At 53.9% G+C, this 12,093-nt stretch overlaps 2 protein-coding genes across 3 annotated transcripts in view; one reads left to right on the forward strand and one right to left on the reverse strand.

Moving 5' to 3' along the window:
• The window catches only part of LOC147646855 (uncharacterized), a 153,500-nt gene that overhangs the window by 104,824 nt on the left and 36,583 nt on the right, over positions 1–12,093 (forward strand). The window lies entirely within an intron of this gene.
• LOC147646857 (uncharacterized) lies at positions 972–7,159 on the reverse strand. Of its 2 annotated transcripts, none has more exons than XR_015281778.1 (9): positions 6,929–7,159; positions 6,500–6,571; positions 6,340–6,411; positions 5,628–5,735; positions 4,927–4,998; positions 3,678–3,749; positions 2,054–3,054; positions 1,774–1,939; positions 972–1,244 (listed from the first exon to the last, which is right to left on the reverse strand). XR_015281778.1 is itself a non-coding variant. In XM_086872910.1 (9 exons), exons 1-9 carry the CDS (start codon positions 7,023–7,025, stop codon positions 1,046–1,048), a joined length of 936 nt encoding a protein of 311 aa, XP_086729036.1. In that variant the 5' UTR covers positions 7,026–7,159; the 3' UTR covers positions 972–1,045. The 2 variants fall into 2 exon arrangements, 1 of the variants encoding a protein (XP_086729036.1); XM_086872910.1 differs by having other exon boundaries at positions 2,977–3,054.

Raw genomic sequence — 12,093 nt, forward strand, 5'->3', positions numbered from 1 at the left:
TATATATGAAGATATTCACTAAATTGTACTCTTTTACTGAATTGTTTTCCTTTTATACCAAATATCTATTCAATCCACTAAATAGTATTATTTTATTATATTGCATCCTTGTATTCAATTCACTAAGTTGTATAATTTTTTCCCTTGTTATTTAATTGCTGTTAATTCAATAGATCTAGTTGTCTGATTTTAATTTCATTTACAACAGCACCAAGAAGAAAAGGGGCTTACTGAGAGCAAGCAAACTTAATCCTCTGCCAGGACACAAATTTAGAGGGCAAAAAATTAAAAAACCCCACAGCATCAGCCCAGCTTCCCAGTGAGAAGGGTTGGAACTCTCTGCCCTCAACACTTCCCCAGCAGGTTTACAAAGGTAACTGGGATCTAAGCTGTGCCCTCTGAACCAACAGAGCCAGCCTCCCTTCAAGCTGAAAAACCACAGCCCCAGTTATAGCCCTGGGTGCCTCCTGTGCCCCAGAGAATGGCCCGGCTCACCCGGCCCAGCCTGGCCCGAGCAGCCCAGACTGGCCTCAAGGGATGGGCTCCACCTGCCTGCTGTGCCCACAGGCCGGGCCCAAGGGCTCACAAGAGGCTTCCTCCCAGCTCTGCAAAACCTCAGCCAAGACTGTCCCGTTTGCTGTGCTGAGAAGAGTAAAAACCCCTCTCAGTTTAACCCCACTGCACTCCTCATGGGGAATCCCTGCACACCTTAGGAGAGAGCCCAAATTTTCCCTGTGTGCCTCATGAGGTGCAGGCCCAGGTGATGCCACTGAAGGAAATGTGCCCTCACAGCCCAGGGACGCTCAGCACGGGTTCCCCCAGCCCCTCAGGGCCCTACCGCTGGTCACAGCAGCCCCTGCCTGGCTCCTGCCTGCCCACACCATGGTCAGCCCTGCCTGCTCCTGGACATGGAGCTCAGCCAAGGCTGGTGCCGTGTGGGCTTTGCTGGTGGTACCAGCCGGACACTGGGGTGAGAGCTCCATCTCTTTATTTGAACAAAAAACATGGGCCAACCCCTGCTCTGGTGGACAGGGGCTGCCCAATTTCAGTCCTGGCCAGGGAACAGGGCCAGGGGGCTCAGGGGCAGAGGGTCTCGCTTGGGAGGTGTGCGTCTTGGGATGCCCTCAAGACGGGGTTGCAGCCGCAGCACAGCAGATGGGGAGAGATGTGAAGAGCGAGGATAACAGGTCAGCTTCTCAGAGACTAAAATCTTTGGCTGCTCTTCTGAAGCTGCAGAGGTGCTCCTGTGGAGAGAGGAGGTGGCTGAGGCCCCCAGCTACCGCTGGCACTCAGGGACCCTCCTGCACAGCAGGGCCCAGAGCTGCCAAGGCTCCCCAGCACCGCTGGAGCTGCTGGCACAGCTTGGCCCAGCTGGACAGCTGCCCCTCAAGGCCCCAGCGAGCAGGGGATGGCTCTGGGCAGGGTCCCTGGCCAGGAGTGGGCCCCAGAGCACCTCTGCCTTTCAGGGGCAATCTCGTCCCCGCTCTTTCTCCTGCCCACCTTGCTTTGCCTCTGCCTGCTGCTCCTGGGGCTGCTCTTGGCCAGGCAGCCTCAGTGGGAGCCAGCACTGGCTGCAGCCCCAGCGGGCTCCCCAGGACAAGGCCCAGCAATTAAGAGGCCAATGAAAGGCCTGGGCAGCAGCAGAACTCTCAGCAGAGTTATTTGGGCAACCACTGATTACCCACAAGTGCACAGCAGCCTCACTGGGAATGTTTCCTGACCATGAGCAGCCTTTCAAGAAGCTGTTTGAGGCCGAGATTGCAAAACACTCACCGTTTTCCCTTCTGGCAATACCAGATTCCGGCACAGCACATCATCAGGAAAACTGCTCCACCAGCCACAATGGCCATTAACTTAATCAAACCATCTGTTCCCTGGTAGAAAACTCTTCTCATGCTTTCCCAGATCTTCTGAGCATGTGCTGTGGTGCCAGCTGCATCTGTGGGAGCAATGGGCAGCGTGAGCCTGTGCTGTGCTCCACTGCTGAGCTGGCAGCACGCTGGATACAGCCAGGACGTTCTCTGTTTCCTCCAGAGCTGGGGCCTGCAGGCACCTTGCCACCCCTTGGCACAAGACTGCTCAACCCCCTGAGCTCAAATGGCACAATTTCTCTGTGATGTCCTGGTCTTCTCCAGGCAATTCTTGTCAAAGACATGGATAAGGATCAGGAAAATGCCCACGGTTTTGGAAATGCTCCAGGGCCACCCCTCTTCCAAACAGACCCTAAACCTGAACTAGCCTGAGACCGGAAATTTTCAGGGGATCTCAAGGTGTGCGTGGCCCATGGTGCAGTTTGGGCTCCCTGTCAGCTGATGCCAAATGCCTTCCTGCAGAGGCTGGGGAGAAGCTGCAGCCAGGCCAGGCTGGGAAACAGCCCTGCAGGCCATGAAAGCAGCAGTGGGGCAGTGAGGCTACCATGGATTCCTTCCTGCTGTGCCGGGCACACGGCGTGTCCAGATGTGCAGAGAAAGCCCCCGGCTGCTGAGTCACAGGAGAAGGCTGAGGGACATGGACCCACCATGGCATCCCTCCAGATCACTCAGGATTATGTCCAGGTATTTGAGTTCCCCCATTGCTACATTACTATCTCCTATAGGTTTGTTCTTCTTTCTCAGGGGACCATAATATAAAATATTTCCATTTCCCAGGAATGGATCCCACAGAACCAGTGCTCAGCCTGTGGGATCAGCAGGGACGCACCACAAACCCCAGCGATGGGAGCTGGGCTTGCTTGCAGAATTTAGCTCAGGAGCTGGGAAAGTCCTTGCTGCAGACAAACCTGTAACTCAACAGCCACAGAAGCTTCTCTCATCTCTGCTGCACAGGCAGCACTGAGCCACAGGAGCAGTGAGAGTATCACGTAGGACAAGGGCACACACGTGCACGGCTCAGTCCTGGCACCTGCAGCAATGCCACCCTGGCCGAGCCTTGGGCTCTGAGCTGGCGGCTCTCCCAGGGGGAAAGGCCTTGACCTACCCTCAGAATCTTCCTCATCATCAGGCTCAGTAACTGATATGGATGGGGAATCCAGATCATCTTCATCATCAGGTTCATCTGCAAAGAAAGTCAGGACAGAACAACTCCCGTGACACTGCTGAAGATTCTTCTTCAGGCTGGAGTGGCAGTGAGTACACCCAGGTGACTGCTGCCCTCCAAGGCACTTCCTCATCTCTGCCTTCAACTCAGGAGCAAGGACAGGGGGACCACGTGCCTGCAGTGGGCCCACAGTGGGGTGGAAGAAGCCCCTTGCACGGCAGTCAGGGGAGAAAGGACTCCCTGGAGCTGCCAGCAGCTCTGAACTGAGCCTCAAGCAGGGCCAGGGCTTGGCAGCTGGAGCAGGAGCATCTCAGGTTCCCTGGGGCCAGAAAGGAGCCACACAAGGCAGAGCCCCAGGGCACAGCCCTGAGCCCAGCCCTTCCCTCTCTGCTCTTCTCTGTGGCTGCACAGAGCACACGGAAGGAGACACTGGCATTACACACAGGAAGAGGATTGACAGCTAAATGCTCCTTCCTCCCACTGACAGCAATGCTGTGGGATCACTCAGGGCTCCAGAAGGGAGCAGGGCAAGGTTTCCAGAATCCGTCAACCTTCAGATTCTTGAGGGAAATGGCACATGAGTGAGCTCTTGCCACCTTGACACGGATTGTTCTGTGCGGAAAGGGACATTGAGAACTTGCCTCCAGCATCTGGCAAGGTCTTCAAACCGCCATTTACCAGCACTTCCAGATGCTCCATGTCACCATCCCAATCTAGAAGGGAGCACAGATCAGAACCATTCCATGGTGAGCTGGGATCCCCTTCTGCCTTAGGGAACTGGGCACTGCAAGAAGGTCACGTAAGGCCATGGGAGCCACATGTCAATGGACATGGCCAAAGCTGCAGAGGGGCCTGAGGAAAGCTCTGGACTGGCTCTGGACATTCTCAACACCTTTTCCATGCTCTGTGCAAAATCCCTGAAAGGCAGGCACTGCCAAGGAGCAGAGATTTACAGCTCAAGCCTCAGCAGGGCTCAGGCCCAGAGGCACAGCAATTACCTCCTGGGACTGTGCCTGGCATGGCCTCCCTTCCTGCAGCAGAGGCTGCCCATGAGCCACTGCTTCCTCCGGGAAACGCTGCCTTCAGCACAGCCTTTGGGTTCATCTCTGGAGGAAGTAAGAGCCACAGCTGGATCAGATAGAACCATTCCCCATTGAGGAGGTGGCATGTTCAAGTGGCAATATTTGTTAAAGTCATGGTTAAGGATCAGGAGAAAGGCCAGGTTATTTGGGCTGGCCAGGGCCCTCCCTCCTCCAAACAGCCCCTACACCTGATCTAGCCCAAGACCGGGAAATTGCAAGGGATCTCTGGCTGTGCATGGCCCATGGTGCAGTTTGGGCTCCCTGTCAGCTGATGCCAAATGCCTTCCTGCAGGGACTGGGGAGAAGCTGCAGCCAGGCCAGGCTGGGAAACAGCCCTGTTGGCCATGAAAGCAGCAGTGGGACAGCGAGGCTGACATGGATCCCTTCCTGCTGTGCCAGCCATAGCATGTCCAGATGTGCAGAGAAAGCCCCCAGCTGCTGAGTCACAGGAGAAGGCTGAGGGACATGGACTCTCCAGTTCACTCAACATCTTATCCATGTGTTTGGATGTCTCCAGCGACTTACTATCCTCTGTAGGTTTGTTCCTCCCTCTCGGAGAACCTTAACAGAAAGTATTTCCATTTCAGATGAATGGATCCCATAGAACCAGGGCTCAGCCTGTGGGATCAGCAGGGACAAACCACTCAGCCCTGTGATGGGAGCTGGGCTTGCGTGCAGCAACCAGAAAAGGAGCTTGAAATGTCTTTGATGCAGACACACCTGTAACTCAACAGCCACAGAAGCTTCTGTCACCTGGTTTGTGACAGGTTGTCAATGATTATTTCTTGTTGGGACAGTGAGAACATACCTGCATGGGGCTCCAGAGGCTTAAAATCTTCATGCAGCCAAGCTGCTGGAGGAGCCTTCCTACCACCCTTGTCTAGAAAGGAGCACAGATCAGAACCATTCCATGGTGTGCTGGGACCCCCTTCTGCCTTAGGAAACTGGGCACTGCAAGGGGGTCGGGGGATGGCCAAGGGAGCCAGATGTCAGTGGACATGGCCAAAGGTGCAGAGGGGCCTGGGGAGCTCTGGACTGGCTCTGGACACTCTCCACCCTCTTTGCAGGCCCTGTGCAATATCCCTGGTGGGGTAGCGGCACCAGCCCAGGGCCCAGGGGCTCTCCCTGCCACAGAGGTAACCATTAAGCCCTGGGCCAAACTGCAGCATTCAGTGCCACAGACATCCCTACCTCCGTCCTGCCCTCTCTCCTGCCCCCCGTCCTTCAGCTGGGACAGCTCCCCCAGCCCAAGGGGACAGAGCCAGGCCCTCTCAGGGCACACTGGAGCTTTACCCTCCCCTCAGCCCTTTCCCCACCATGGGCATTCCTTGAAGCCGCTGCCAGGTTTTGGGATGTGTCTCCCATGGAGGGACCTCAGCAGAACTGCTCAGTAGCCGAGTGCCCTGAGCCTGCTCAGGATAATTCCTCTGCACTGTGCTCACACAGCCAAGCAACAGAGATGGCAGCTCAAGCCTCAGCAGGGCTCAGGCCCAGAGGCACAGCAATTACCTCCTGGGACTGTGCCTGGCATGGCCTCCCTTCCTGCAGCAGAGGCTGCCCATGAGCCACTGCTTCCTCCGGGAAACGCTGCCTTCAGCACAGCCTTTGGGTTCATCTCTGGAGAAAAGAAGAGCCACAGCTGGATCAGGTGGGGCTGTTCCCCAACAGGAAGGTGGCATCTTCAAAAGGCAATACTTGTCCAAGTCATGAATAAGGTTCAGGAAGCCATCAAAACTTCGGAGCCAGGACAGGGCCCTCCCTCCTCCAAAGAGCTGCCATTCCACATCTACCCCAAGACTGGGAAATTGCAAGGGATCTCTGGCTCTGCATGGCCTGTGCTGCAGTTTGGGCTCCCTGTCAGCTGATGCCAAATGCCTTCCTGCAGAGGCTGGGGAGAAGCTGTAGCCAGGCCAGGCTGGGAAACAGCCCTGCAGGCCATGAAAGAAGCAGGGGGCAGTGAAGCTGCCATGGATCCCTTCCCACTGTGCCAGGCACGGTGTGTCCAGATGTGCAGAGAAAGCCCCTGGCTGCTGAGTCTCAGGAGAAGGCTGAGGGACTTGGACCCACCATAGCGTCTATCCAGTTCACTAAGCATCTTGTCTTTTGTGGGTTTATTCCTCCCTCTAGGAGAACCTTAACAGAAAGTATTTCCATTTCAGATGAATGGATCCCAGAGAACCAGGGCTCAAGCCTGTGGGATCAGCAAGGACACACCACTCACCCCTGTGATGGGAGCTGGGCTTGCGTGCAGCAACCAGAAAAGGAGCTTGAAATGTCCTTGATGCAGACACACCTGTAACTCAACAGCCACAGAAGCTTCTGTCACCTGGTTCATGACAGGTGGTCAATGATTATCTCTTGCTGGGACAGTGAGAATATACCTGCATGGGGCTCCAGAGGCAGAAAATCTTCATGAAGCCAAGCTGCTGGAGGAGCCTTCCTACCACCCTCATCTGGAAGGAAGCACAGATCAGAACCATTCCATGGTGTGCTGGGACCCCCTTCTGCATTAGGGAACTGGGCACTGCAAGGGGGTTGGGAAAGGCCGTGGCAGCCAGATGTCAGTGGACATGGCCAAAGCTGCAGAGGGGCCTGGAGAGCTCTGGGCTGGCTCTGGTCACTCTCCACCTTCTTTGCAGGCCCCATGCAACATCCCTGGTGGGGCAGCGGGACCAGCCCAGGGGCTCTGGGGACTCTCTCCCACGCACAGAGGAAGCCCTCCCTTAAGCCCTGGGGGAAAACCATCCCCAATGCTTCCCAGGGAGAAGGAAGTGCTGTCTCAGGAAAGGGAAGCCAGGCCCTGGGCTCACCTGCTCCCTGTGCTTGCCACGGAGCAGCCTGGGCAGCCCTGTCAGGCAGGGCCACTGCCAGGAGGAGCAGGAGGAGGAGGCGCAGAGCAAAGGCCATGGTGCCTTGCCCACTGCCAGCCCCGCAGCTCTTGCTGCCACCACTGTCCTGACACCGCTGTCCCAATGTCAGCACCGCTGCTGCCACAACAGTCGTGGTCAGGGACTGACTGCTCGGTCCTTGTGGTGCTGTGCAACCACGGGGCTCTGGGACCTCTGTGACCTCAGAGCCTGCTGTCACCTCAGCCTGCTGTCACCCCAGAGACTGCTGTGACCTCATGGCCTTGGCTGTACCCCCTGAGTGTTCTCCCATCTGTACTCCAATCTGTACTGGACTGATTGTAAATCTTTGACTTCATCAAAGGGTCATTGCTAAACAAAACCTTGGTTTTGCCTGCTGACATTGCTGGTCATGTTCTGTCCCATGAGATGCTCTTGATGGTTCCCTCTTTTCCTGGGCATGGCACTGGAGGAGGTCCAGGCCCAGGTGATGCCACTGAAGGAAATGTGCCCTCAGCCCAGGGACACTCAACACAGACTCCCCCAGCCCCTCGGGGCCCCGCTGCTGGTCACAGCAGCCCCTGCCTGGCTCCTGCCTGCCCACACCGTGGTCAGCCCCGCCTGCTCCTGGACATGGAGCTCAGCCAGGGCTGGTGCTGTGTGGGCTTAGCTGGTGGTACCAGCCAGACACTGGGGTGACAGCTCCATCTCTTTATTGGAACAGAAGAGCTGTGTCAGGCCCTGCCCTGGCAGGAGGGACCCACCTTCAGTCCAGGCCACAGAGCAGGGTAGGTCCCTTCAGGGACACAGGGCCTTGCTGTGGGTGGTGGCAGCATCTGCACAGCAGCAAGCTGGTAATGCAGCTGTGACAGGGACATCACGTATGGGCATGGAGATGTGAAATGTGTGGTGCAGGTGTCCCTGAGGGAGGTGTTTGGCCTTTCCTGTGAAGCTGCAGAGGGGAACCTGTTGAGAAAGGAGATGGCTGAGGCCCCAGCTGCAGCTGGCACACAGGGACCCTCTTGCACACTGGGAGATTCTCACTGTGCTCACAGTTTCCCTCTGAAGACTAAGAGCTGAATGTGGATGGGCTTAGCAACTGGTCTGCAGGCCTAACAATTGAGGCAGCAAAAGAAGAAATTGAGAAAATACAAGTTTATCCATAGCAAGGAAGAAAGCAAGGCCGTTAGCATGGAAACCAATAAAAAGGTGCATAAGGGGTATTTACAGTTGTAATAAATGGAATTGGTTCGTGCTAACTAAATTGTAACTGTTATTAAAGTTATTATTAGAAACAATCAAGAATCAGTGTTACAAAGCAGATGTACCCCTTTGCAGATGTTACATGTCAAAATTAAGGTACAGGATGTAGTTTAGAAGATAAATGGTGTCTCAAGACCAAAATGGCCTTGAGATGGACCAAAATTAGAAGAAATTTAGGCATTGGGCGTAAGGATTAGTAAATATAAGGCTAATTAGTAGACTAACATAACACAAGGCTTAGTACGCACATGCAAACCTGTAAGGTTATCCAAAGGACAATGAGGAAGAAGAGAAGCCTTCACCAAAAGACCACCAAAAGAAGACTGAAGACCTCCTAACAACAAGTGAGGCATGTGCCGTGAAGAAAAGTGACGTATAATCAGAAAAATCAGAAATAGGAGGAAACTTACAGGAAACATTAATGAATATGTATAAGCATACAGTATATGAGTTTAGCTTGAAGTGCTTTGTTTTGAAGGTGAGGCAGGGTGGGAAGCCTCCGTACCCTGGTGGGTTTTGCTTATGCTTTAATCATACTTAATTACTAGTAGATTATATATATAAATTTTATTTTTTTATTAAACTGTATTATTTTACTAAACTGCATTCTTTTACACCACACTATTATTCAGTTTAGTAAATTGTATTCATTTTTAATTAAACTGCCATTAAGCCAAGGGACCTAGTTGTCAAAATTCTAATTTCATTTATAACAATATTTTAGCAAAGAAGGCTGGTACAACAACATTGGTATTTAAAAAACATGACACAATATGAGCTATATTAACAAAGAAGGCACCTTACAGTGACAACATTCTACTGTTCAAACTGTAAAACATCTTTCTGTACTGATCAGGAGGTCAGGATTTACTCTTTACAATCCTGATGCTGAATGTCTCCTTAGGCTGTCTGGCCACAGAGAAGAATGAATCCCTTGCAGGCTGCCCCTGTTTGGACAACCTGCTCCTCACCCCGAGCCTCAGCATGTCTGACATGGCCCACCTGGGACAGACATCCCAAAACATTGATAACATTTCTCTTTAGAATTTTTCTTTATCATTAAAATCTAATTAATTAAAAAAATAAAATTTTATTATTTTATAATAATATTGTTCTGTATTTTTAGAACCTAATTTTTATATTTATATGAAAGAATTGATACATTTTTAGCAACTAAAAACATTATCATTCCTTGGTCAAAGTACCACAATTCCCTTCATTAATTAATTGATCACTATTTATCCCTCTTTATGCTAATTTGTCCTACTTTTAGTCCTTTGATCATATTTTTTAATCATTTTCTCAGACAGGGTAAAAGGGACCACTTTGGGGTCCATGGAAACTTTTCTGGGGAACATTTGGGGCAGTTTTGGGTCTGGAGACGGAATTTAGAGAGAACTTGGTGGTCTGGAGGACACTTGGGGGAGCCAGGTGGGCACTTAGGGATTCTGTGGGACAATTCGTGGTCTGGGGGAGCACTTGGGCATCCAGGGGGGCTCTTGGAAGTCAGGGAGGGGAATCTGGGGATACTTCGGGGTCTGGGCGAGCACTTGGGGGGCTGTAACAGGGAATCTATGGGTCGCGGGGGATGATGGGAGTTGTAGGCGCCGGTATAATACGGTTTAATGGGGCCGCGGAGCATCACGGGAGTTATAGGCGCATCTCCAGTGGATTCCGGTGGGGCGTGGGGCATGACGGGAGATGGAGTCATGGCAGAAATAGTGTTCCATGGGCGCCGCGGAGCATGATGGGAGCTGTAGTCCAGGAAGTGGCTCGGAAGGCGCGTTTGGCGGTGTGGGGAAGCACTTGGAGAGCACTTCTGCGTCCGAGCCGTGGCTGCAGGTCCTCGGGGCGAATGTATACGGCTCGGGAGCACTTGGGGGGAACCTGGGGAGCTCTAACTGGGCCCTTTTGGGCAGGGGACACGGCAGGAGGTTTGGGCGCGGAACTGTGTTCTGGGATGATGGGAGATGAATTCCCAGCCGTGTCTGGAAGGGGCATCTGTTGGGTCGGGAGCATTCAGGGATCCAGGGATGCTTTGGAGGGTCCTGAATGGGTGCTGAGCGAACACTTGGGGATCTTGGAGGGTTTGGGGCACACTTATGGGACATATGGGGGGCGATACTGGGGTTCTGGGGAGCGCAGGGCATATTCCCAGTTTCTCCCAGTTCCTTCCAGCATGATCCCATTTGATCTCAACTCTCCCAGTCAGCCTCAGCACGATCCCATTCACTCCCAGTATATCACATTTGCCCCCAACCTGGTCTCAATTGCCCCCTGCAGCCTCCTACTCACTGCCAGTATCTTCCCAGTATGATCCCAGTATGATCTGTCTCCCTCAGTGTGATCACAGTCTCTCCTGACATGGTCCCACCTGCTCCCAGTATCATCCCAGTATGATGTCAGTACACAGCCAGTGCAATCTCAGCCACTGCCAGGACGATCCCAGGATGATCCCAGTACAAATCAGTCCCTGCCAGTGCTGCCACTCCTGGGATCCCCCAGCCCTCTCTGTGTTCCCCCCTCCCGCATCTTCCCAGAGGAGCCTCAAGGGTTGGCAGTCCCCAGCCAGGGTCCCCAGCCAGCCCCAGGTTGGATCTGCAGCCCCCAATTTTCCCAATCTCCCAGCGGGTGGGAGCAGCGGAGAGCCCCACGCTGCCCATCCCGACCTGTCCCAGCTCCATCCCTGCTCCTGCCGTGGGCTGTGAGGGGTTTGGGAATGGGTCACTGAGGTTGTCACTGCTCCTGGGGGAGGAGGGGGAGGGATGGAAGAGGAGGGACAAAGGAAGATCATAGAAAGGAGAAGGAACCACAAATTCACGGGACCCTCAACAGCCTGGAGAGGAGCGGGGGGGAATCCTTGGACCCCCTGCACTCCAAAGCAGAGCATCAGGGGAGAAGGGGCCATGGGAATCCAAAAAGCCCCATCATCCCTAAATGAGGAGATGGAAACAGGGGAAACTTTTTGGATTCCTGGCACTCCCAGTAGCCTGAAAAGGGCAGGGACTGAGCAGACAGGGGAACCTGAGTGCAAGTGTAACCCCCAGCAGCTGAGACAGGGAGGAACCCCTGAACACCAAAGGCGAGAGACCAGAGATGGAGAGCTCCTGGGAGGCAATTTCAGGGCTGAATTTTGGTGTTTGGGAGGTTTTTATGGGCCCCAGATGACCGGTGACTTCTAGAGATGGACTTGGACCGAGACATTCAAAGTCAATGTACTCTTCCCCTATTTTACCCATACCAGGATTTCCCAATCCTAAACCTTGTCCGGATGGAGAAGGAGGCTGTGAGAAAGAGGAAGATGCCCCAGGAAACCCAAGTAGGTGAGGAGGAAGTCAGTGCCCCTTTCCCCCTCTCTTCTGCTCCATCTCCCAGCCCAGCATGGCCCCGGCTGCAGGACAACCCCGCTGCCGACACCGTCCTGCTGGGGACACACTGGGAGGATCTCCTTCCCCTTCCCTCTGGAATGGAGGCAAATCCCATCCTCTCCTTGTCCTTCCTCCCTCAGACAAGGAGCTGAGGATGGAGACCAGAGAGGACAAATCCCTGGGGCAGAACCTCGTGGAAGAGGCCATTTTGAGCAGCTCCACAGTGCAGGAATCCAATGGGGAGGAAAAGCCCTGGAGATCCCGCAGGAGGAGGGGCTCCAAACCCCTTTTCCTCTGAGGGGGAAAGACCCACCCTGTGCAGGGAAGGTGACCAGAGATCCAGCCGGGGCTCTGAGCTGGTGGTCCATGAGCAGCTTCAGGATGGGGAGAAGCCCTATGAGTGCTTGGAGTGTGGGAAGAGCTTCAGCCACAGCAACAGCCTGATCTGCCACCAAATGATCCACACCAGGGAATGGCCCTACAAGTGTGGGAAATGTG

Source organism: Cyanistes caeruleus, unplaced genomic scaffold, assembly GCF_971803275.1.
Source record: "Cyanistes caeruleus unplaced genomic scaffold, bCyaCae1.hap1.1 HAP1_SCAFFOLD_78, whole genome shotgun sequence".
NCBI lineage: Eukaryota > Metazoa > Chordata > Aves > Passeriformes > Paridae > Cyanistes > Cyanistes caeruleus.